Below are 27,278 nucleotides of genomic sequence, written 5' to 3'. Positions count from 1 at the left end.
TTGCTATTATTGTAACAATCAACACTAATCACAGTTAACGGATTTAGTAAGTTCTTATTGCTGTTGTTTCATGATATTGACATTTTTTCACCATTAACTAAATTGTTTCCATCCAATCGACTTAGTAACCAATTTAATTGTTATTCAACTTTTTCAACATCCATCTCAATGTTTTGTAAGATTATTTTAACTCCATTGATTGTTGATTAATCTTTGTGTCTGTTTTGATTGTTTATTACCATGGATTCAATTACTGTTCCCTTTGGATTATAATTTTTTCATCAGCTGATTTTGTCGTCAAATTTTCATTTGCAATCCATTTGAATCTTTGCAATTTACTTTTTGTTTTTTTTAGTTGATTCTGATCAAGGGAATCACCATGAGTAGCGAGAATTTGAGTTTAGTCTTAAATGTTGACATTGATCCATCGATGGGAACACCTCAACCTCCGCCAAGACAGAACCGAGGACGGAAAAGTAAATCAACTGTTAAACAATCGAAAGTTTATCAACCAAAGACAATTAACAATCGAAATGTAGGATCAAATATTACAGCGAATCGAACCAACAACAGCTCAACTATATCGATGATTAAATCGCCCAAACCTCCAAGTCGAAAGGGTAAATCACCAACTTCAACACCAAAAGCAACAACCACAATTAGACCAAGTAATCAATTAACATTGTCCAGCAATAGTTCAACAAAATTAACGACAACTTGGAATCAATTGGGCAAATCTAATCAACAGAAAGCAAAAAATGGACCAAACAATCAACCAAAGGTCAACAATAAAAGTATCAACAGGCAGTTGTTAACAAACAAAGGATTGACTGAAGATGGTGATGGTCAATTGATGGATAAATCAAATGGTCAACAGGGAACCAGTTGTGACCAAGTTAATGAGAACTCAAATATTACCAATGGTCAAGAAAATTGTGTCACTTTATCAAGAAAAATGGGAGAAGCCAAAAAAGATAATCACCAATCAATAGATAACTCGACATGTAATATTCAACCGTCAATCCAATTAGAAGTAAAACTTTTAGTAGAACAATCTAGTGAATTATCATCACCATCATCTTCTTCATCATTATTGTCATCATCTTCATCTCTAGAAAGAGTAGGAGGAGGAAGAAAAGGAGGACAAGAGGAAGAAGAAAAAGTAACAACAGAACGAGAAAAAAGCAAAGTCCAGAGAGGAAAGAAAAGAAAAGATGATGATGTCCAGTTGATTGATAAAAGAGAAACCAACCAATTGTCTTTAAATTTAATTGATTGTCAACCATCAACATCAACAAATTACCAAAATCGCGAAGTTGCAACAGCAAAACAATCAACAGGATTAACCATCAACAACAAGAACAACAATAGACAGAAACAAAAGTCTAGTGACAAATTACCTTTGGTAGTTAATCAAAAGATGAACAAACTCTCAACGGAAGTTAAATTTACTGATCAAGGTAAGAAAAACGAATTAATTATTAGTTAAATTACTCGAATTAACGAAAACCGGATTAAATTCCGGTCAAAATGATTAAAGAGAGAGAGAGAGAGAGAGAGGTAAACATAAAGAGAGAAAGAAACAACAACAACAATCCGGTCGAATTCTGGTTTTCTGGTTTTCTTTTTTCTTCTCTTTCTTTTTCTCTTTCTTTTCTGTTTCTTTTCTTTTCTGCGCATGCGCACCAACTAAGATGATCTTTTTCTCCACAACAAAAGACATTCGTTGCCAATGGAAACACAACATTTACAAGCTCTCTCTCTTTTTTGTGTTCCTTTTTCTTTCTTTACTTTCAGTTGGTCAATCATCTTCGTCTCTACCTTTCGGACCTGAGGTGCTCCATGTTAATAGAAGTGTTCGACAATCACCTAGTAACCCGTTCCATGGACAATCAACTAATTGTGATAATCAACTTGTGGATAATTTAATAGAACCGATAACCAGTAAACTCTCATCTGGTTACAGTGATTTGAGAAACAACAATTACAATAAGCAAACAATTGGTGGTATTAAAAGTCAACCATTTAAACCAGTCAACGGTAACAAAGAATCAGGATTTTCATCTTCTACCTACAATTGTGGTAATTTATCTTCATCATCTTCTTCTTGTTCTTCATCATCATCATCTTCTACTTGGAATAACAAAATTTCACTTGTTGAAAAATCTACTACCAGAGAAAAGGATAAACTAACCAATAATTGTATTGATAAAGTTTCATCTTTCAGTGAAAATAATTGTCTCGTGTTCAATTCAAGTGATGGTTATTTGGATGTGCAACAATCTAATCATCAACAATTAATCTATTATGATAATAACGATGTGGATAATGATGATGATGATGATGATGGTCAGAGGAATTTAGTCAATCAATCTAAATATCTTGATGACGATAAAAATAGTAACTGTTTAGGAAAAGAAGAGAAAACAAAACAATTTAGTAGAAAGAAAAAATTACTTTCCCAAGAAAATAATTCATCTGTAGTTCCATTGAAAGAGTTGAACAATTTATCTCCATCAGAAGATAGTTTTAGTAATAACAATTTACCTGAATCAGATAATAATCAGTGTAAGGATAGAGAAAAATTTAAAAATTGTAAATATACCAAAAATAATCAGCCAAGTGATTTATTGAATGATAATCAGTCTACAAGTGATTGCGTTCATGTTGATATCTCAACTTTAACCACAGTTAACAACAAGCTTGATAACAACAACACCCAAGAAAAGAAAAATGGTCAAACGGAGCAACAATCACCATTAAATGGAACACAATCAACAACAGCAATTATTTCATCACCTTCATCATCAACAACAACAACAACCAATTCACCAAGTAGAAATAAATTTTACTCTATTGGAAGTCAATTGCCAAAGACAACAGTTAAAAGTGTAAAAAGAATCGGTGTTTTTTATTCCGATCTATGTGATGTAATTAAAGGAATGAGAACTTCAGGCCAAAATCAGAGTAATCATCATTATCATCAACAACAACCTTCTCATAATGTCCATCAACAGCAACAACAACACCACCATCACCACCACCATAATCCACAGCAACAATTAAATTCAAGTTACAATAATAACAACATCAACCATCAATTAACAAATGATGGTAACCATTCAGTCAACAATGGTAATGTTGTTACCAATAACAATGGTTTTAATGTTTCAAATGAAACAACTGATGATGGAGATGAGAATGGCGATCACAACAATGGTCAACACAATCAACAACAACAACACCAACATGATCAACAAAATATTTCAACCTTGATGATTACTGGTGATACTTCAATAGAAACAACAAATGGTTCTAGCCAAGGGTCACCTATTTATCGCCCACCACCATTAATGGATTCATCTAATTTACCAGATATCCTTAATTCACATTTACCTCCTCCACCTCCTTATTCAACTTTACCCCCTCCTGGTCATCCTTCAATCATCTATCCTCGATCACCACTCTTATCACATAACAATAATAATAATACGTTAATTTCTGCCACTCAATCATCTTGTAATCCCTCAGGTCAACCTGGTCATCATCATTCGCAGCCATTATCATGTTCATCTTCCATAAATCCATCATCAACACCCTTTCTACCCACAATTAGCTCATATTCAATGACACAATCACCTCTTGGTCTGAACACTGTGCCTTCTTCACACCCTCTTCCTCCATCTTCAGGTCAACCTGTGTCACCCGGACGTCCATTACTCCCTTCTAGAAGAAATTATGCTCCAATTGTTGCTTCCGGTGGAAACAATGGAACCAATGGAATCTCAGCTTCAACCGCCGCCGCCTTATCATCATCTTTCTCAAACAACAATTACTTATCTTCAACCTCTACATCCAATTTACCCCATTCAGCTCCATCCGGATCATCATCAACCTCCACATCGCATCCATCCCCGCCAACAGTTTCCCTGCCACCACCCCATTCATCAAGCCACCACCATCATCACCACCACCACCATACAAGCCATCCTTCAAATCATCGTCATCATCATCCCTACCTTAGGTCAGGCTGTTCTCGTGATAGTGATGCTGAAACAAGTACAACAAAATCATGTTTTAATTGCACTCGATTCACCTTGAAATGGACTCTCCTTACAATCTCATTCATCGGCGTTATTTTCACAATCGTCGGCACTTTCCTAGGATCTTCTGACAGAGTGGGCAGGGAAAATCTAACAGTTTCCCTCACCATGATATGTAAGTCGAAATTCATTTTTTTTCTTAATCGTGATTAACTATTTTTTTCATTCGAATTTCAATTTTTCATGGTGAATCAATTGAACTTTTTCTTTTATTTTTTTCTCAACCTTGTCATCATAATCTTCCCATTGATTTAATAATTTGATGAATATTTTTTGTTACCAATGGATAAAAATAGTAACCAAAGTTACAGACAAATTAATTAACAACTTGAACATTATAAAAGTACCAACGAATTGATTACACTTTCCATCAACAATTAACTACGACCCTTAATGGTCAATTAATTGTTGTCCAAATTAAAATGTTTACCTCATTTCTAAACCGCAGAAATTAGATTGATTGTTCTCAAGGGAACATTAATTCTCAAGGAAAAAAAACTCTATTAGTTGATTGATAATCATTACAATCATCATGCAACAACTCACTTACATAGAGATTAGAACCGATTAATTGTCATTATAATCAACAATTAACATCCAAACTAAATTAACCTTTTAACACTAATATTTTTTTTCCTTTTCTTTTGATGGAAAAACAAAACACATCAGAAACAAATTAAACTTTTTTTTCTGTTGTTGATATAACAATTAAATCATTTTTAACAACAAATTTCAATCAAAAATCATTAGATTAACAATCAACAATCAAATTAACAGCAATTATGACACTTACCCCACCAACTACCAGCACTTTAAGATACAAACTTTTTGATTGATTTTTCGTAATAATATTAATTTAATTATTATCGTTATTATAATGATTTAAACTATTAAAGCTTTAAACAGATAATTGTTAGGTTTAAATAGATGATTAAATTGTTACCCAATAGTATCACTTTTAAAGGTTTACCTTTTCCTGACCGATTTAGACCAAGGTGAACAATCAACATCAACATGTCCACATAAACTCAACACAAATAACATTCCTTTCGTATTAACATTGACGATCAACAAAAAAAATACCTTTTCTACCCAAGTCACTTGTCCATTTAACTTGAATCTATTTTTCTTAGGCCATTTTTTCATTCTTATTATTATTATCATCATCATTATCATCATTATCTTCAATTGTAGGTTGATAAGTTAAAACTTTTCAAGCGTATACATACACAACAGATTTCATCTTTTTTCTTGCTTACTTTTACTCAATGCTTACTTACACCATCATCTTTTTTTTTCATCATCAACAACAACCAATGAGAAAGTCAAGCAAAGAAACTCAGGAGCGGTGTTGAGCCTTGAGGGAATTTACTAGAGAGAGAGAAAAATGGGCAAAATAAGAAAGAAGATGAAGAAAGTTGATAAGAGAGTAAAAAAAAAGCGTTTAAGTCTCTTCGTGGCAAAGGTGAAGGTTATGACTTGTTATTTAGACAAAGAGAGAGAAAAAAAGAGAGAAGAAGAAAATGTTTTTTTCTCTGATAATTTCTCTTGTAGAGAGATGATGATGATGATGATGATGATGAAAAGAGAGAGAGAAGATGGAAAGAGAGCAACAGAGAGGTAACGTAGATTCTTAGGTGAACCCAATCTGCCACAGTTTATCAATAGTTACCATAAGTTTCTTTCTTTTATTCTCCCTCGTCATCATCATCTTTCTTTATCCTTATCCATCCTCTTCCAAAATCATCTTGTATTCAAATTATCCAAGCCTCAGTTTTCTTTATATCAAATATATTCTTTGTATATAATATTCTACCAAGAAAATTTTCTATGTTAATTTAAAGCTTTTGACCTTTCCCTTTTTCTTTCTTTTCGTCGTCATCTTCATCATCATCATCATCTCTCTCTCTCTCTCTCTCTCTCTCTCTCTCTCTCTCTCTCTCTTTGTTTACTGTAAATGTCGAAAAATATTGACCTCAAGTGATTTTCTCTCTCTTGTTTGACCCTGGTCAATAGCAAGAGATTTGTCCCTTTCTTCACCATCTCTTTGTATCCTCATTTTAACCCAAAAATAAGGTAAATACAAAGCCAATATTTCATCATCATTCATGTTGATAAACAATAATTATGATTTTTTTTGCTTCAATTTGCTTTCATGAATCGCTTTTCAATCATGAATTATCATATTCATTATCATACTATTGTCCTATTGTTCATATAATGATAACTTGTTAGTCTTGATTCTTACCTTGTTGATTATTTTAATCAACACGCAGCGATTATCAACCTTATCTCCATCTCATCATCATGTGTATTAACTAATTTAATCCATGTCAATGTTGATTAAATACACGTTGATGCATTAATCTTTTTTTCATTGCAATCGATTATCTTAATTGCTTAGTAAAGATTGTCTTCTTTTTTGATCAATTGGATATTAAGTAACATTAATATCAAGATCTTGATGATACATTTGTAATATTTTATCACTTAATCATCATTAATTGATCAATTTTGTTGATTGTTAAGACACAATTTATTTTCTCAATACATCTTGTCAATTTTGATTGTGATTTTGACAACAACTCACAATTAACTTAAAGCTTGAAAACAATTAACCAGTTGATTACATAAAAAGAGTAATTTATTGTTGATTGTCTACAAAATCATTAATTGAGACAAATGCTTAATTGTTGATTGATATTAAATCGTAATCATACTTGACAGTTTACTTAACATTGATAACTTTTGAATGTATTGACATAATTATCAAATTGATTTATTATTAAGCAATTTGATTGTAAAGTTTTCACCTCTAAACAAATCATTTGTTACAAACTGATTGTTGACTGTTGAATATGATTGTTTGTATTCAATTACAATATTGTATCAATATTAATTCAACAATTAACCAACAATTAAGGATTGTTTTTTTGTATGTTAAATACAATCAAATCTATAATTGAGAGTATGTGTAACCCTATCCTTAATTGTACATGTAGTATACCAACAATCAGTATCCAATATCTCACAGCCTTGATTTTAATTGTTACCAATTACCATCCGAAAGGATATTTGGATCAACAATTGTTAACTTTTGTTATTAGTTGACAGTCAACAAGTTGCTAATTAAGGTTTTAATTACAATTTAAGATTCAGAATTGATGAAATTGCTATGATCATTGTCCTTGACTATTAATTGGACTCCCACAATTACCTTATCCTTGTTTACCTAATTGTTGATCTAATTTTAGCATTACAATTAAAATCTAGTTCTTGTTAATTTAACATCTATCGTTTACAAATTTGCAAAATTGATTAATTTTTTTGCATTGTTAATCACAATTAATAATGATGACAACTGATTGATCAGGAAATGAATATCCATTGATTAAGTCCAGAAATTGATTGAAATTTGATTCTGACAACTGATAATCAATTATTGAATCTCTAATCCGGATTAATTTTTTGCAATTACTCAACACCTTCAAATAGAGCAAACAATTAACCACAATATATAAATTAATATTAATTAAAAAATGAAACACAATTAATCAAGAAAGTGACAATCTAAATGATTGACAATTGAAAGTGCAACTGTAAATACAGAAATCTAATGAAAAGCAATTAGATGTTTTTTTTAATCATTCTTACAGTTAATTGTCAATATAATTGTTAAGAATTGAGATGATGTTGATGCAGAGAAGCAAAAAACTTGATTAAATTGACAATTTAGAGAGAAAAAAATATTGATTGAAAAATTGAATGAGAAAAAAATTTCGAATATTAGAAAATGATGAAAAAACATATGATCACCAAGCCGGTTGATTGTTATTAGTTATTATTTTTACCAATTATTTTGCAACATGTTGATTAAATCCATCACTTAGATTAAGGAACGAGATTAAGAAAAAAATTGAGTTAAAATATCAGAAAGAGGATAATCCATTTGATTTGGTTTACATCTTGTTTTTAAGGTCGTTTTTTGATACCTTTAAATGTTGATCATAATTGTCACCATCCTTCATCTTCATCATTTATCTTCATCATCTTTGTCATCTTGATCGATTTATCAAGAATCAAAATGTGTCCGTTACACTGAACAATCATCACTCATCAGTTTTAGAACTTAGAACTTAGAACTAACTTTGTCAAGATTCGAACAATTTTCCATAACTTGTATACTATTGTTACTTGAATATCGTTAATTGTGATCAACTTTTCTCGTCTCAACTGTTAACTTTTGGATCTCTTGATATTTTGTATGTGATTATGATATAATTTAAGAATATATTTTATCAACTAGTTGTTCACAATTTACTAAACATGAAGGTATGTGTTAATTATTACTCTGATAATCTCATTTCATTTGGTTGATATTAATTTTCCTTTTGTTGTTTGTTACTCTCTCGGTTATTTGGTCGTTAGTTTATTTGCCATATATTGATTTTAATCTGTTGTTCTGATGTTAAATGGTCAGTCGGAAGTACATCACCACTTAAACTTGATTTTGGTATCAATTTGCCTACGATGACCTTTCGATTACCAAGTTTCAATTTTCCCAAACTTAAAGTAACCGCCGTAATCCATAGGCCAAACCAGCCTCGTGAACCAATGAAAGTCACACTTCCAGCGATAAGTGTTAACGCTCAATCACTTGAACCAGATAATGCTGGTTGGTCAGAGGGAAGGGATAGTTCAAGTGATTCTGGTTCTAATTATAATGAACATGAGCATGAAACTGACGGAGGAGGAGGAGGTGATGGTGGTGGTAGTAGTTCTAGTGGTAGAGGTAGTGATCAATATACTGACAATGGATGGAGTATGGAATCAAGTGGAGATGAGACAAGAGTCACTGAGGAACCACGATCAGCGATTGTTCAAGAATCTGAACTATCCAATAAACCCCATGTAAGGTCACATTCTGAACAGGCCAAGAGTGTTGTCCGTTATTCTGGTGGTCGGCCAATTGGTTTCATGGGTAATATTCAAGGATACTCTCCACCATTAGAAGCTTCAACCCCGACAGTGTCACAACCCTCATCATCACAATCCTTTTCACCCAATAATCAGAATAACTATTTACAGCAATCAAACCCACGAAAATCTCTACTAACTGATCATCAATCACCCCCACCGCCACCACCACAACAACAACAGCTCCAACCTCAGCAACATTATCAAGTTCACCATCACCACCACCAACAGCCACAACATCAACATCATCATCAACAACAACAAAAACAACAACAACCTCAATTACTTCAACCAACAATTGATTCTCCAAATTTTTCATCTTCATATTCATCAACTCCTCCAATCTCAGAATCAGCCAATGATTTAATCTTATCAGATGGATCAAGTCAATTTGATTTCGCCAAGAAAGATTTCCTACCGCAATCTGATGATCAGTTAATTAATCAACAACCACGACAACGTAGTTTACCTCAACAATCAACTCGCTTCTCTTTTGAACAAAATGATCCATTCTTTGCCTTGGGCGAATCTTCAATGATTAACAAGATGACCACAAGTTTGACAACTGGACAGTCAGCAAATCAACAAATGATTAAAGAATCGGGCCCAGTATATACTGGATCAGATAGTAATAGTGATCAATCAAATGATAATTTTAGGCAAAACGTTGCTGATGATTCAGTTAACATGGAACCATTAACAGATTATCAAAATTCCCAGCAAATTGTAAGGCAAACACTTTCACCTTCATATTCTGGTAACATGTTACGTATGAATTTAGGTAAAGCATAAAAATATAGAATGATGATAATTTCAATTAATCTACTAATCATTTTACTACCAGAATAATGAATGAAACAAATAATAGTATAATCAATAGATCGACTATCAATTTTGATCAATAAGTTTTACCGTCATCACAATGACCACTATCATCCAATTATTAATGGGTAATTGTAACAAATGATAACAACTTAAATTGGACAAATTGTTACGGAAAAATAATATTAACAAAATAATCAACTGATTATCTTGACTCTCTCACGATTAACTTTATTATTTTTTTTTCTAGTCGATGAATTATTAACCTTTATAACGGATATTTTGTCATGATTATTTCACATACTATTAAAATGATCAACATGGTAAGATAATTAATGATGACGATGTTGATAGTGTATTTTAATTGTGATTGTAAAAAAAAGTTTTCGTTAATCAGACCAAATCAAAACCGGAAAGATGTTAACCTCACCCTGGTGAACTAATTCCATGAGAATCTGAAATTTACCGCTTTTTACCACAAGATTAACAATGATGATTCCTTATGATGATTGTGATCATTAAAATGATTTCATGATGTTCATTGTGTGGTTAATATATTTCAGTGAATCTCATGTATGCAAAGTTAATTGTAACTTTCATGAGAACCATTGGATTTGTTTTAACAGAGAGATACCAGAATATTCAATAATCAGAATTATACTTATTAGTCTTTAGAACATTTTTTTTAAATCTTCCATCATGAAGATCATGATGATTATCATGATCGTTGGGGTCACGATTTACAGAGAAAGAGTAATTTTCTTGCGTTGACAATATCATCTTGCATCTTCTTCTTCTTCCTTATTCTATTTCCTTTTCTTTTATTTTATTTCTCTCTCTTGATGTTTTCTGGTTGATTATCATCATTAAAATGATGTTGACTGTCAAATCCTATTGTTAACTGTACCTGACTGATTGTCAACAGACACAAAAGATTTTGTCTCATTCCCAATTATCATTACCTTTTCTTATGATCATGACTTTATGATGATCTAGTATTAAGGTAGTCAATTGAATCTCCATGAGAATTAGCCTTCAATTGAAGTAACAATGATTACTTTGATTTCCCTTTAACATTGAGATAATTTTCTTTATCTACTGATTATCCTAATACCTTTTACTACAATAGGAAACTTATTCATCCTCAAATAATCAGAATGAAATTAGTTACATTATCGTCGCCTGCAGCTCCTCTCTCTCTCTCTCTCTTTCTCTCTCTCTCCATCTTTTCATTGACTCTGATTACTTTCACATGTTCTCAAATGTTGATTCCTATTCAATCAGTGTTAGTCTTCAACTCCAACGAGCAAAAAAAATCAACATTTTGATCAACAAAACAATCTCATCATCAGCAACCAGTTTAACTATCAGCCCATCAACTAACAACTGATTTCTAAAATCATAATAATGATAAATCATATTTATGAATAAAAAACTGGGTGGGTGAATTACTATCATGCCATTGACCCAAGGTTTTCATTCTGATGAAAGATAATGTCCACATCTTTTGTCATTTCGATGTGACGATAGCAAAATAATGATGTTGACCACAACAAACTTCATTCTTTTGGCTCATATTTCATATTGATTATCATTTCCTATCATCATCATCATCATCTTATTGTTGATTTGGTGATATCTTCAAACGACTCATTAATTAACTTTTCACAATCAACTGTTCATTTCAATGCCAAGATTAATAGTAATCTTAAATTCTGATTCAATGGTAATCATATTAACAGTTCATCATTTTGTTTACTCACTAATCAAACTACAATTAACACAGTTAATTGTATATTTACAATTAAAAGTCAAAATAGTCATCACTTGTCAGAGAAAAATTATATTTATTATATGATGATGATGATGAGATGTAATTTGTTTGATTGTGATGATAATTTACTCTCATTTGAATGATTAAATTATCGCAATTAATGAAAAATAATAATGAAATTTTCTCACTCCCAAAGGTAATCAGTTGAATCTGAAACATGAATTTAATTTCAATTCAATTTAAATGATTATCTCTTCACTCTGACCATTGAGTAAATTAATTATTTCCATTTGATTCTCATGATGTCTCTAAATTATGTTACTTTTTTGATGAACATTAAGTTTATTTTTTTCACTCAAATTCTCAATGAACCAAATGTTCAACTTTACTAACGATTATTCTGATCACATGGTAACGGATTTCATGATGTTTCTTTCATGAATATGATGTGAAAAGATGATAACACAATCTAATTTATCCCAAATGATCATCAAGTTAATCAGAAAACCTTTTCTTTCCTCATCTTTTTTTCAGGTCATCATTTGATAAATAGTGAAGAAAAAAACAAAAAAAAAGTATTAAGATGATGTTCATGATGATGAAAATGAATCCAAAGTAAAAGGTTGAAGATAATTTGATAAATCAATAAGAAGATACTGAATGATGAACCGTTGACTTCCTTGATTCATTAGGTTAATCATTTTGATAAACAAAAGTTTATCATGATGATTGAAAAGTATCATGATTTAAGCAGTAAATTTCTGATCAATATTGAACAATCAACTGAACCTACATGATTAATTGAAAGTTAACATAGTTCTTGTTATGAGTGATGATGAAGATTATCAATGAAACCAGTTCTAATCTCCCTGTAGATACAATTGCGATTTCATGTTGATTCATTATTCACCTAATAACCATATTTACATATTCATCAGTTATGATATAATATATTTGATATATTATTGTTTTTACCGTTTGATTGGTCAGTTTGTAACTCATATCATGTGAATAAATCATCTTAATGATAATATTAAATTGAGAAAAGAAATGCAAACATTTAGACAAAAAGTTCTGACATGAATTCATATCCATTGATTCATTTTAATATCATTATCGTTACTCAATTGATACATTTATATACATAAATGATTATTGATTAATTTGATTCACTTTAAACAAAATATACTCTCACTTAACAATAATACTGATGACGATAATCATGGTAACTGAATGAAATTTGACTGATTTAATTTTCATGAATGAAATTTCATGTTAATGTAACATTAAGGTTTCCATGAAAACTAATGAATCCAATTGTTATCCTAACAATAATAAACATGATCAACACTAATTACATGATTATTGTTAACAACAATAACAATCAACTACAATTACCTATCAAAGGTAATAGATTGAGATTCAAATGATGATGATGAAAAAAAAACTTGTTTTCATCCTTAAAGATTCAATTTTTTTATCCATTCATCATGTTATCCATTCAATTCATTCATTGTTTTCATGATAACTGAAAACTTTTTTCTCTCAATCTTATCTATTAATAAGTTGATTCAATTTCACTTTGAGTAATTGATTGACTTTCAATAGTTTGGCTTTAATCCTAAATCTTGATTTGTTCACTTTCCATGATAACCATTATCATCCATGAGTATGTTTACTAAAGTGTATCAATATCATCATCTGATCATCTTATTTCATCTTCCGGTTCATTCATCAGTTTTAACACTCTCTCTCTCTCTCTCTCTCTCTCTCTCTCTCTCTCTCTCTCTCTCTCTCTCTAAATCAGATCACACGGTTAATACTAAATGATAATAGATTCATATCATTCATATGAACACGGTTCAGTTGACGATCATGTTAATCGTTATTTGTTCACACTATGAACTTTATTTTCCTTACACACCAAACTATTCATATTATATAATAATCGGAATAACTCATCTGAAGATTGCACATTTGATTAGTGTCGGTTGATATTCATTATATGTTATTAATATTTTTCCATGCTCTTTTTTATATTATTATTATCATCATGAATCTATGAACTATTCACACTGAAAATTGAAACTTTTAGGCATCCGGTTTTCTCATCATTAACTATTTACACTCTCTTTTACTGACTACTGACCTAGTTGTAAGTTCTGATTTTATATTCAAGTTACTATGGTTTCATTTGGTGAATAGAATTGAAATTTATCCCTTTATTAATATTTATCTATCTAATTTTCATCCTTTTCATGAGATTATTGTTGATGGTCCAGCAATGAATAAGGGAATTGAATTCATATTGTCTGAACCTTTATAAACATGAGTTGATGATGATTTTAATTGTGTCCAGATAATTGATAACTTTCACTTCCTACTTTTACTTTTTTTTCTATGGATTATCTCTAATTGATTAATTTAAACAATTTAAATTCTATTTCGGGTATTCCCCTTTCCTTGTTGAATCCACTTCCGCCTCTCTCACTTTATATATCCATCATGGTGTAGGTCAGTTGAACTCTCATCAGATCATCAGTGATAAGTCACATATCATTTTGACCAGTTAATCTGTTGATTTACTTGAATTATATAATCACGATGATGTTAATCCAATCACCTTACGTAATGTTGATGAAAATAGTGTTGATATTTTTACCAATAATAGTTTTACCATTACCGATAAACACATCAACAATTCCTGATTACATTTCAATTGTAAACAATTTCTCTTGGCAATCATTAATTCATTTATCATCAATCTACAATGATGAGAATATATTTTTCTCACCAATTAATGTGATTACACTTTTATCAACCTTATTAATTGGTTCTGGTGGATCAACTGCTAATCAATTACTTTCCACCCTTGACTTTGATTCGATTGAAGAAGCTCGTTCGATAATGTCCAAACTTCTTATTCCATCTCGTTTAAATCGAACTGAAAATAATCAAGATGAAATTATCCTTCGATCAGTTCATCAACTTCTTATCGAGAAAAGTTTTCGTCTTCGTTCTGAATTTCGTTCCAACTTAACCTCAATCTATTCAATCGATGTGGATGATGTTGACTTCATGAATTCCGATCAATCATCTTTACTAAAAAATATCAACTCATGGGCCTCAGAAAACACTGGTGGAACCATTAATAATCTTGTCTCTCAACCATTTGATTCACTGACCAAACTTGCTCTACTTAATGGTGTTTATTTCAAAGGTTTTTGGGTAACCCCATTTCAAGAAAATCTTACAAACAACCAACCCTGGTACAGTTCATCAGGTTTGATTGAAAAAACTTCAGTTACTTTCATGAGAACCACTGGAAACTTTGATCTAACAGAGACACCAAATTATTCAATCATTGGTATTCCATATAAGGCTAATATGATGTTAGATATTTTTCTTCCATCATCATCATCATCATCTAATGATATCAATTCACTATTCAATCTAATTGAACCTTGTTCCCTTGACAATCAACTACGAAACTCACGTAAAGTAACCATTGACTTGTCTTTACCTAAATTCAATGTCTCTGGTAAATATGATCTTAAACTATTAGCATCGTCCATGGGGATAACTGAGATATTTGGTCCTAGAGCAAATCTATCTGGTATCTCACCGGATTCATCATTATATGTTTCATCCGCATCCCAAGTATCATCTTTTCACTTGGATGAACTTGCTTCTCTGGGAACAGTAACTTCTCTGACAACCTTAGGATACAAATCAATTCCCATATCAAAGGTTCATCAATTAATCGTTAATCGTCCCTTTATCTACATGATTCGTGATGTAACCAATCAATTGATTCATTTTATTGGTAAACAAGAAAACATGTAATAACAATCAAACATCATCATCACTCTGTTGCTGTTGTTGGCAAAAACATTCATTATCCTTGATTACTTTAATAGTTTTTTTCTCATCATTCACTCTCGATTATTATTATTATTATTTTGTTTATTAATAATAACTTTACAATCAGTTTAATCAACCTTCACTATTTTTGGATGAGTTGGATTTATTTGCTTTAATTTGTGTGACTGTTTATGACATGGAAAAAATTTTTCTCCACTCAGTTCAGTAACTTCATCACTTTTTTTTTCATCATCATCATCTTTTCATTGACATTCTCTATAAGCTACAAAAGTGATGATGATGAACACGATAATGATAAACTTTCATCAACTTGAGGTCAGTTTCTTGTGAGAATCAACAAACGCGCCTCACAAAGATACTTTCAATGTCTTTCATCATCATCATCATGGTTGTCACTTTTTTTCCCCAATGAGAGTTTACACTGTTGATTGTTGATGAAGAGGGTTAATCAAAGTTTAACAATTAATGGTTAACAATTAACCTTTTGCATTAATTTTTAAGGTGTGTGAATAGTCAATCATGGTACGATTTTGGCTCATTGTTTTGTTGACTCTTCCTCATTCAATTTGAAACGACAAATTTAGTTCTGTGTAGGTGTTGATAACTTTTTCGTACTCAGATCAACAAGAATCAACACCTTGAAACATTATTGAAATAAGAGATTATTATTATATCAACCTACGGATCTATTAACTGTCATTGACATTAACCCCTTGATTTTCAACCCTTTTCAGTAAATCATGGCGATTATATATAAGCAATTAATCAGATGAATTAATGTCAAGTTGTATCACGAACCTTTAATTGTGAATTCAATGTACATGAAATTGATGTTCAATTGTTTGAACTGATTTAATTTGACCATTTTTCTTTTGAAAAAATCAACAATCAGTCTGTTGATTTGTAATTAAATGTTAAACTGTAAATATTATTTCATTTAATTAATTATTTCCCTTGTGTTTATTTAACTCAATGCAAATTGATGCAATTAATTATCTAATTAGTTTAATATCCATGTGGAAACCCTTAATCAAGACTATCCCACTTATCCATTTTAACTTATACTCTTCTCATATTAATCATTTTTATCCTCATCTTTTTATCCCAATCCTTAGGGTAAACCATTTCTCAGCATTATGCAAATTAGTTATGAATTTAGCACGAGCTTTATAAATGCAATTGTTCAATAAACACTGATCATTTGTAATCATCCCTCCCATTGAACCTTGAAAGCAATTAGATTGTTTCAATTGTTGTACATCAACAATTCAAACTAAGCTCATTGTTCAATTAGATTTGTATTACAATTTTCAGAAACTCTCTCTCTCTCTCAATCTATGTGAGGATTTGATTCAGAGTTGTCCTTAATCTTCTCGATGTGTCCACTATCCAAGTAAAGGTCATCTCGAAATGGATTCATTGTTTTTTGCTTATTCTTAATGAGATCATCTCATATCTACAAGATTAATTCACTTTCTAATAATCACTTTTACTGCTTCTTTTCAAATACAGTAAGTTTATATTTACATTCAATTGAAAAAATGAAAGTTTAAAACTTTTGTTTGGTCAGTTTGAAGATTATACTGGTCATTTGTATTTGAAATGAAAAAATCTTCTATTTTTTTCATCCTCATTTCAACGTTTCACTGACCATTATCATCATTACAATAAAAGTGAATGAAAAAAAAACGAGCCTGATAATCATTATCCTGTAATTGTCTCAATTTTCATTGAGCGTTTGTCTTTTTATCATTGTAAAGTTGATGAAGCTAAAAAAAGTGAAATTGTTGTTGTTAACTGACCATGATGATGATTATGTTTTGACCATACTCATTATCATCATTTGATTATAACAATGTCACTTAATTATGACCATCTCATTCACACTCACCCATTCAAATGATTAGCTACTGTTTATCATCATCATCTCACATTGTATTGTAATTTACCGTATTAACTTGATTGTAATAATTATTATTAATATAATATTAACTCTCACCATTAACATCAACAATTTAATCATTTTTTTTACAACACTGAACTCATTGTATTGTAACTTGAATAGGCTGAGTTATTTTCTTGAAACAAGATATTCTGATATTTGAAAGTGATGATGAAATTGCATCTCTGATTATTTGAATATTTAAAGTTAACAATTCAATGGTCACCTTAACTGTCTGAATACAATGGATTTTAACAAAGTTATAATAAATTAACACAATTAACTGATGCTGACAATCAAATTGAAACCATAAACAAAACCATCAACAAAATAGCTTTACAGTTAACATCAATCAAAAGGGACATGCAAACAATTTAACAATTGCAATGCGATTTTAGCATCTTTCTGGTCCTTATCTTCATCATCTTCATCTTCATCATCAAATTGATTAAAGTCTTTCCTGTCTCTCTCTCTCTGCTTATTCAGCTGATAATCTTTTATCATCTTCACGCATCTTCCCCTCGTTATAATTGTGATAATATGTTCAGGAAACGATAATCTATTGTGTCAATCGTTTACCTTTATCATTCAATATAATTTGACTCTAATCCATTGTCAACACATGATAATAATGTTACATTATTGTTGTTGTTTACAGGGTGATTTCTACTCTCCCTGTAGTAAAAAATAGGTGTTAACCAATTGTGTGACCTACAATAGACATTGCAATTAAATCTTCCCTTCCCTTAAAAATTGACATTTAACTGATTTCCGTTGATTGTAATACTAACAGTTAACACTATGTTACTATTTTACTATTAATTGTTGCACTTTTTACCATTTTCAATCTGCTACAAGTATTTAATTTACACCCATCAATAGTTAGTTAATTGTTATTGTGTTTATAACTGACCTACTAAAATGACATTGTAATTGCTTATTATAAATTTACCTTTTATTTTGATTGTAATCAGTTAATTTTGTTACTTTACCAACTAATCATTTGATTATCATTTGATTATATTGAGAAATAGAAAGTAAATTTAACTTTTTTTTTCGGGTAAAAAGTTAACTGACCACAACAAACAATGTCCATTATTTTGTTGAGTCACTTTTAGTGTGTTTATTTAATTGTAATAGTAAAAAATATATTAACAATCACCATCATCATCATCGGATGATGATGATTTCAAATGTAATCGGGATGATGATGATTATCATCAATTATTTGATTGTAAGGAAAAAAGTTGATTATTTATCTTGACCAGTTTTTATAATACAATTTGATTGATTTTTCACTTACTCTCTAAATTAAACAATTTAAACAGGAAAAAAATTATCCTGATTATCAGTTTCATCATCTCCTTGTCATATGGCTTTGAATCCAACTCAAGTACGATGATACTTTCGTATAGATACCAGGGTAACCCGGTCGAGCGCATCCGTTTCCGTTTGATACAATGCCCACTAGAAAGGCTCGTTTCTCCTTCTCATCTGGTTTCATTTTCGCAAATTTTACCAAAGGTCCACCCGAATCTCCCTAATTGACCCCGTAAACAAAAGCAAAGCACATTCTAAGTATTAGTTAGTCGTGATACTACATAAATGGTTCTGTTTCATTGTTTACTCGAAAAGGCTTTTGACCTCAATGTCCTTACCTTTTCCGGTGTAAACAATGAATCAATCATGAATTTAAAGCTACTAATGTTTATCATTAAACATTTTTAATCGATATTAGTACTGTTACTATTACCTGACACGTATCTCGTCCCCCAGTAATAAAACCCGCGCAAATTTGGGTATTGGCCTTATAATGAGGATAAGCGTCTGTACATATATTTGATCGTAGCCAAGACAATTGAACCCATTTCATTTTATCAGATTTACTCCCACCCTCTCTGATAGCTCCCCATCCGGATGCTACTAGGGTACCACTGAACTCTTGATCCTGATCAGGTAAACAAACCGGACAAATTGCTCCATTACCATTTCGAGCTCCATTGGTAAATTTAATTGGTTCTGATAATTCAGCTAATCCAATATCGTTTTTCATTGAGTTTGAACTGTAACCAGGATGAACAATTATCCGAGTTACTGGATAAGTAACTCCACTATACCAAAACAAACCACCAACTTTAACTGCACGTTTACCTGGAATCCTTAAAATAATAATGATAATGAAATAAGATTAATATTTAATGATTAACATTCATGATTAACTTTTCTTCTGATGAAATGCTAACGATAGTCAATATTTTCTTAATGAATAAGATAATCTCTAAGCCCTGACTGTTGCCGTTGAAATTGAAATGAGTTATTATTGACCATCGAAAAAGGTCAATAAGCAGCATGATTCTGACATGAACAAAAGCTTCTGGATAATGTCATTTTCTATTAATGGATTTAATCATCATCTTAATGATCATGATGATTAAGAAGCATGAAGATGAAAAAAAAAATCAGAATCGCGATTACGATAAGTTAATCAACTAACACTAAACAATGAGCCGCAGTTAATACATATCGATCATTGATTATTGTCGCTCCACAATGTTGCCTTCCATTGAGTGTTAATGAACATTGCCAGCAGAAATCACCGGGAACGGCAAACGAACCACCGACAATGGCCGCTAAATGTTGCTGACCATTAATTTCATGTGCATTATTTATTTCAATTTCCATTTCCGGATCACTATCACGAGCCCAATCAACCATTGAACTATTAAGTTGATTAGTTGTGACACTATTAACTGTTGATTGTGTTGTTGTTGTTGTTGTTGTTGATATTGTTTCTCGTGCTGTACGTCGATTGGCTTTGGCACGAGCACTTTGTCGTAATCCACACTCCATTAAGCCTTCTGTTTAAACCACAATTAAAATCCCAATCATCGTCAACAACAATTAGATAACAATGATTACAAAAATAGAGGAGAAAAGGTTTAAAATTAAATTGTTACAACATCTTGGAAACTTGGTGATATAAAAAAAATCATCAACAATCAACATTTTCAATTTACCTGAATCAAAAGGTATCCTTGTGATGATGATTAACATGATGATCACTTTGTTCATAGTTAACTATTTAGTTGATTAACTATCGTTACTATTGATCATTAAATTGTCGTAAATTAATAATAAAATCATCATTATCATCAGATAAATGATAATGATTACTACTGATTGGAGACATGAAATTGGATTGAAAGTGAGATGATGATGAAGATAAGTCAATAATAATGATACTATTATTTTGTAATAATATGATGATGATGAAGATAATCAAAAGGACATTATTATTATCATCATCATCATCATCATCATTCCTGTTAATCTGATTGAGAATGAAAATTTTCAATTGTATCTGTTCATTGATTTACTTTGTACTGTTGATTGTGAGTGTGTCTCTCTTGATTGTTATCATTAAATTGTTGATTAAATGGCCTTCGATATTTACTATTAAATGGTTTACCCTTTTGTTTAATTATTGGTTCAGGTGTAATCACAATTTAGCGATGGTACTATTATAGTTTTTACAATTAATCAACTTCACTAATCATTATCTTGATCACAATCTGATATTGTATTAGTTTAGTTAATTAATTGTAATGTTGTAAACATTAAGATTAGTTATTAGTTTGTGATTTGTTTGTTATTAACAATTTAATGTTTACTTATTACTTTTTTTCTCATATTATTTCAATTACGATTAACTAAATTGTTATCTAATTAAATTGAGGATTTGATAGTAAAAATCAATTGATCAGATTGTTGGATTTAAATTACCTCACGATTTGTTAATTTAATTGTTAGGTAACATCCAATGGGAACTTTAAATTGACCTCAACATTGAATTTTTAGTTGATTTAAATTATTAATCAGTAAAGGGAAATTAAGTTAATTGTAATTAACTGATTAACGTAATTGTAACTGTAATTGTCATTGGATAAAGTGACAATTATATTAAATGATATATTCATAATATTAATCATTTTCAATCAATTTTGATTATTATTATTGTTATAATTTAATGATGTAGATTAACCTACATCTAAATTAACGTAATGATTAAGATGAAAAAATAAACAATCAACAATCAAATTAATCATCATATTTGTTATTATTATTGTAATAATTTTGAGTGAAAAAAAAGAGGACATAAGTTGATTGAATTAAATTTCTTAAGACAAGTTAATTAGCTTAATTGTGAATGAATTGAACGTTTCCTTAATCCAGTGTAAGTTTAATTGTTGATGAATAAGTTTAATCTTTGGGCTGGATGGTTAACTTTGATTATGATTTATTTACAGTAAATAACCTTGATCATCCTTTAATTATCTCGATGAAAATGTTCACGTTGTTGGGTTAACCCATCTTAATTGTCTTAACGTTGAAATTAAATTTAATTGTGATAGGATATTAAATCCAGGTTAAAGATAATCTCAACTGATTAGTTGTAACATGTTCAACTGATTGAGCATCTTGATTACAATTAAACACGTTTACCAAATTCAACGATCAAGTTAATCATTAAAGTTACATTAATCATAACCCAGAGACATAATCATTTGAAACTTGAATCAATCATTTAAATAATTAGTTAATTTCTTTTGCCTTAATTAACCTGTTACAATTGAATGTTGTGTCAAACAGCTGATTGTTGTTATTACAATTAAAACATTCAACTAAGTTTAAATATTATCAATAATTTTGAAATTTAAATCAATTATAAATTTTTATTATCAAAATGACGGTTTCATGAATTGGTTACAATTGATTATCATGATCAACTAACAAGCTACTTGATTGTTGATCATGATTAGCAATCATCTTGATCAATGATCATATCGTATCTCCTTTCACCTTGATAATCATAAATATTTACCTTTGATGATCATGTTAATCATGACGATCAGCTTTTAACCAACACGCAAGAATTGAGTATTTATTTTCATGCAGATTGTTGATTCATTTGAAATGATTAATAAGAGATAACAACCAACAAGTACACAGAAAAAAAAAACAGTATCTTCATGAAAATTATGATGATAATGAAGATAATTTCAAGATATTGGTTGGCTGAGCATGCAGAACTTGTCATCATCATCATCATGAAGAATCCTCCTGAGTTGATCATTTATATGCTTCTCATTGAGAATCCATATGATTCAATCTTACCTGAACTTATTTTCACCTCAATTTTGTTAACAATTATGTTGTTGTTTTTTTCATTAGGACAAAATGATCATCTTCATCATCAGGTAACATGATTATCATCATGAAAGAAACATTTAAATTTATTGTTATCTACCAGTCTCTCTCTCTCTATCATCATGAAAGTCATTTTTTGATTGTTGTTTCCTAACCATCAGCATGTTAACTAGATCGTCTCAATGTTTCTCTATATAATTATGTTTAAATTTCTGTTAACAATTAACTTGTTGATCACAGTAAATGGCAACATAAATATCCTGTCAACTGTTAACAAACAGAATTAACTTAAATATATTTACAATAATTAAAGATTTCAAGTTAATCATCAACATTTAGTTAAAGGGTTAAGACTGTAATTGAATATTTTTCAAGGTAATTTAATCTTGCCCAAGGTTGGAAACTTTTATCTTGTTAATTGTAACATTATCATTGCTCTTGATTGTCAAATTTAATAATTTAAATTTCATTTATTAGCCCAAACAATTGAAAGTTTTACTTGTTTGTCAATATCCTTTTGTTTTCACAATTAGTTAATTGTGATACTTGTATTAGACTCACGTAAGTTAATCATTGACAGCCTTGGATTTAATTATTGTAAATTGTTGATGAATTAATTTGTTTTCATTTTGATCACAATGATTTACTTTTATTTATGTAACTAAGTCACTAGTTATCATTAATTGTAATTGATATAACTGAGTAATCATTTAATTTAATTTTGTTTCAATTGAAGTTGATGATGATTATTATTTGTTTGAACATTTTTACAACTAATTGAATTAAATTTAATTATTCACAATTTACACTATACTTGACAATCGTAATCAATTATGTTGTATTTTCCTTTGTTACCTTGACATGATTAAGTTTATTCAATTTTTGTTGAATTCTGATTATCTGAATGATGAATAACAAAAAAAAATTGAATCAATTTAAAGTTTTAAATGGTTAATTCAATTGTGAAATTAATTCACTAACCAAAATTATCATCAATAATTTTATCCTTGAGATTAATCAATTGTTGTAACCAATTGATTTTCTTGCAATTAAATTATCATGCAAATTGTTGATTGAAAAAAAAATCAAATTATTCTTGAGATTTTGAGAATTATTGAAATTATTAGAAAATCGATTCACCTTGAAAACTTTGGGATTTTGTTTCCAAATCAATTGTAATTGTAAAAAAAAACTAATCTCTTTCATCTAATCCATTGATTAACTTAATTTAGGTATCGGCATAGTATTGGTAGTAATTAGTGGCCTCACATGGAAAGCAATCAACACGGGATCTGAATGGAGAAGCCTCTTTGGCCTGGATGAGATTCCAGGTATCGTTGGTACATCGGGAAGCTCATTGGAATCAACTGGTCGACGATTCTTACCCCGTGTACCCGATCCCCATGGACGTTCAGGTGCTCACCATCATCCCTACGGGGCCATGTTTTACCCTGAATTTCAATACCGTCCACCGCCGCCATCATACCAAGCATCCATGCAAGAATATCGCCTCAGGCTACTTCTCCTGGAAAGATCATCTTCTCACACACAACCTACCTCCCTCTCACCAGTCTCACCTCCGCCTACTTACCGAAGCTCAGCGGCCTCAAGTCTTGCTGGTAAGTATCATTATCCATCCAAATAAACAAATTCTAATCTAATTGTGATGATGATGCGCCGTAAATTTAGTTCAAATCATATAAGTTGATTGCAACTTTTTTCTCACAATCAATAGAAGAAGATTAAACAATCTTGAACAATTAATTTGAGTAACAAAATGATTTACAATTTGATTCTGTTGATGTCTTAATACAAAATGTATAATGATGATTTGTAATTCAAAGATAATATTGACCTATTGACCATCACTAACCTCTCTCTCTCTCTCTCCTCTCACTGATTTAGTATTTTTTTTTATAATTATCATGATTATATCGATAAAGAAAATCATTGTCATCGTAATTATCGTTATCATAATGATTAGTATTTAACATGAAAAAATTATCATTACCCATCAATTGACCTGTTTCGGTACATTGACATTCACAATACATAATGATGATGGTTTTTGTTTCTCATTAATCTTGATTTTCAAGTATCTCTGCAGTTGATTAAAAGATTTGATTGACTTGCTTAAAGGTAGATCATCATCATCATCTTGTAAACCTTTCATTTACCAGCTGATCCTCAGAGGATAACAGATTAACTTTGAAAATGTTTTAAATTGCAACGAAACTAATTATCAGGATGATGATGGTTGAAAGCGATGATTAAAAGCACGCAAATTAACAGTTTAGAGGCGAAAAGAAGATGAAGTTTGATAATGATGATGAAAAAGAAAAGAAAGAAATAAGAGAAGTTATCATCATCTTCTTCTTATCATCATCATGTAATATTAGAGATTCATTGGGATGAATAGAAAGTAATCCAATCCTGATGGAAAGAAAACTTTTTTCTCTTTTTTCAGTTGACAGAATTTCTCAGATGAAAAACAGAATATTTGAAATCTAGAAGTCTTGATGATCTTGTAGACGAAGAGGGAAAAAAAGATCTACTTGAACTCAGTGGAGTTTAACTAAGACTGTTGTTGACTGTGAGAGAGATGAAGATGTTGATCAACAAACACCAACCAGACAGTATAATGATTATCAACAATATCAACATCTCAGTTAACATCATTGACTCTCTGCAGTAAATTTGCCGCATCACTTATTATCCTCTCACCAGTATTATAAGTCATCATTATTATTACATTTTCCTCTTATCATCATCATCATCATCATCATCTGCTATCATAGACCTAAATTTGCAAACAAAAGACCCAAAAATAAGAGATGGAGAGACTAAGCTCTTTCTGTTATCATATTAAATGATGATTAAGGTGATAATTTTGTGGTTCCTCGTTGAATGAGGTTAACCAAGCAAATCCATGAGCTAACAAAGCAATAGAATTGAATTATGAGATGTAATAGTCAACAAATATACAGATTAAGGATCCTAATTGTTTATGTTTATTATTTTTCTCTGAGTATTAATGATAATCATCATCTCATTATTTAAATCCTTGTGTTTATAGCAAACATTAGATAATCTGGATTTCTAATTTTCTTTTATTTATTTATTTTCTTTTTCTCTCTCAATAGGAACCTTGAATCGACCGGGAGGTAACACACTTACACGACCCATAAGTCGACCTCCAAGTTATCGATCTATTATTGACCAAAATTCTGTGAATAATAATAACAATAGTTCATTAAGTGGACAATTAAACAGCAGCGGAAATAATAACAATAATTCACTTGGACATCCAATATACTCATCATCTCGTCTTATCACCACCACAACCTCAACCAATGCTAGTCAACAATCCCAAGAACCTATTACAAGTACCGGTGGTTTAAACAGCACAATCCCAACCACCAATTCCACCACTAACACAACAACAACCTCCAATTATAAGGATGATGTAAATAGGATAACAATTCACCAAACAAATACAACATCAACCGTTTGTACACCAAATGGAATCAATATCGTGGCCATAACACCGATGACCAATGAATCAAATGATGAGACTACAGATCGTAACAATACAATTAACGCTAACATGTTATCTAATACAAATTCATCGTCGACAACATCACTTTCCGCTGTTACTTTGACCTCAAATAGTGAGAATTTATTGACACCAGCCTTTAATAGTGGACCTAACCCTTCGATCTCAACTTCGGGCAATTCGGAGGTTCAAATACTTGCTCATGTTTGACCCAAATTCGTGGAAAGACCAATATTTTGCATGGAAGATGATCTACCCTAGAAAATGAATTTTTTTTTGTTCCTCTCTCTCTCTCACTCTTTCTGTCTCTTTCTCTCTATTTTTTGTAATAATTAATTGTCCAATGTACATTATTGATTAAGTGCTGATGAAATTAGTTTTTTTTACTCTCAATCGATTGACAATCAAGCTTGTAATTGTTTCTATTTAACTGACCCTAACTTGATTGTAATTGACCTCCAAAAGGATTGACCAACACGATTAATGGATTACATTTATATTTATAATGTTAATGTTAATCTCGAAATATCGAAACTCAAACGGATTCGAAAATATCACTTTGGACCATTTAAAGAATTGAGCCAAAGGAGGCGAGAATTTCAAATGGAATCAAATTTTCTCTAAACACATGTATTATTATATAGATTTTTCGAATAGATTTCGAAAGTAATTCGTCAATCCAACCGAAAGGAAATAAGTTCTCTTTTCGGTTAGATTTTCAGTTCACTTTCCGTGCCAATCTCATGGAAGCTTTGATGGCGATCAATTGGAATTCGATATTTAAGAGACTCTATCAATGCTCATTATCGAATTCTTTCCCACTATCTAAAGTTTTCGTAGAAAAAAAAGTTCTGAAATGTTCCAAACAGACTAAGATTGACATGGAAACACTTTCGAGTCCAAGAATCGTCTTAGCGATTCAACAAGCGGCTCAATTTAATATGAGCTTTTTGTTTTGGGAAATTAACATATTGTCAATTTGAGATTAATAAAATAACTGTTAATTTAAAA

General features: G+C 30.6%; 4 protein-coding genes across 6 annotated transcripts; 3 read left to right on the top strand and 1 right to left on the bottom strand.

Annotated features, from left to right (window-relative positions):
* Nucleotides 1-1,232: 1,232 nt before the first annotated feature.
* Nucleotides 1,233-27,278, top strand: LOC128396150 (putative uncharacterized protein DDB_G0277255). 2 transcript variants are annotated; one of them, XM_053356688.1, is made up of 4 exons: nt 1,233-1,460; nt 1,798-4,218; nt 23,944-24,330; nt 25,855-27,278. In XM_053356688.1, the coding sequence occupies exons 1-4, from the start codon at nt 1,421-1,423 to the stop codon at nt 26,475-26,477; spliced, it is 3,471 nt and encodes a 1,156-aa protein (XP_053212663.1). In that variant the 5' UTR covers nt 1,233-1,420; the 3' UTR covers nt 26,478-27,278. The 2 variants fall into 2 exon arrangements, with proteins under 2 accessions (XP_053212663.1, XP_053212662.1); XM_053356687.1 differs by lacking the exon at nt 1,233-1,460 and having other exon boundaries at nt 1,680-4,218.
* LOC128396168 (myb-like protein AA) lies at nt 6,049-10,110 on the top strand. The gene is made up of 2 exons (XM_053356705.1): nt 6,049-8,435; nt 8,532-10,110. Exons 1-2 carry the CDS (start codon nt 8,430-8,432, stop codon nt 9,870-9,872), a joined length of 1,347 nt encoding a protein of 448 aa, XP_053212680.1. The 5' UTR covers nt 6,049-8,429; the 3' UTR covers nt 9,873-10,110.
* On the top strand, nt 13,498-15,667 carry LOC128396171 (leukocyte elastase inhibitor-like). The gene has a single exon (XM_053356711.1). It carries the CDS (start codon nt 14,281-14,283, stop codon nt 15,520-15,522), a length of 1,242 nt encoding a protein of 413 aa, XP_053212686.1. The 5' UTR covers nt 13,498-14,280; the 3' UTR covers nt 15,523-15,667.
* On the bottom strand, nt 18,613-21,030 carry LOC128396177 (trypsin-1-like). Of its 2 annotated transcripts, none has more exons than XM_053356717.1 (4): nt 20,521-21,030; nt 19,998-20,358; nt 19,257-19,662; nt 18,613-19,043 (listed from the first exon to the last, which is right to left on the bottom strand). In XM_053356717.1, exons 1-4 carry the CDS (start codon nt 20,573-20,575, stop codon nt 18,861-18,863), a joined length of 1,005 nt encoding a protein of 334 aa, XP_053212692.1. In that variant the 5' UTR covers nt 20,576-21,030; the 3' UTR covers nt 18,613-18,860. The 2 variants fall into 2 exon arrangements, with proteins under 2 accessions (XP_053212692.1, XP_053212691.1); XM_053356716.1 differs by having other exon boundaries at nt 19,998-20,361; nt 20,521-21,028.

The sequence above is a fragment of the Panonychus citri genome, unplaced genomic scaffold (genome assembly GCF_014898815.1).
Source record: "Panonychus citri isolate SS breed McGregor unplaced genomic scaffold, ASM1489881v1 Contig00143, whole genome shotgun sequence".
Classification (NCBI taxonomy): domain Eukaryota; kingdom Metazoa; phylum Arthropoda; class Arachnida; order Trombidiformes; family Tetranychidae; genus Panonychus; species Panonychus citri.
This window is presented reverse-complemented; position numbering and strand designations above follow the sequence as displayed.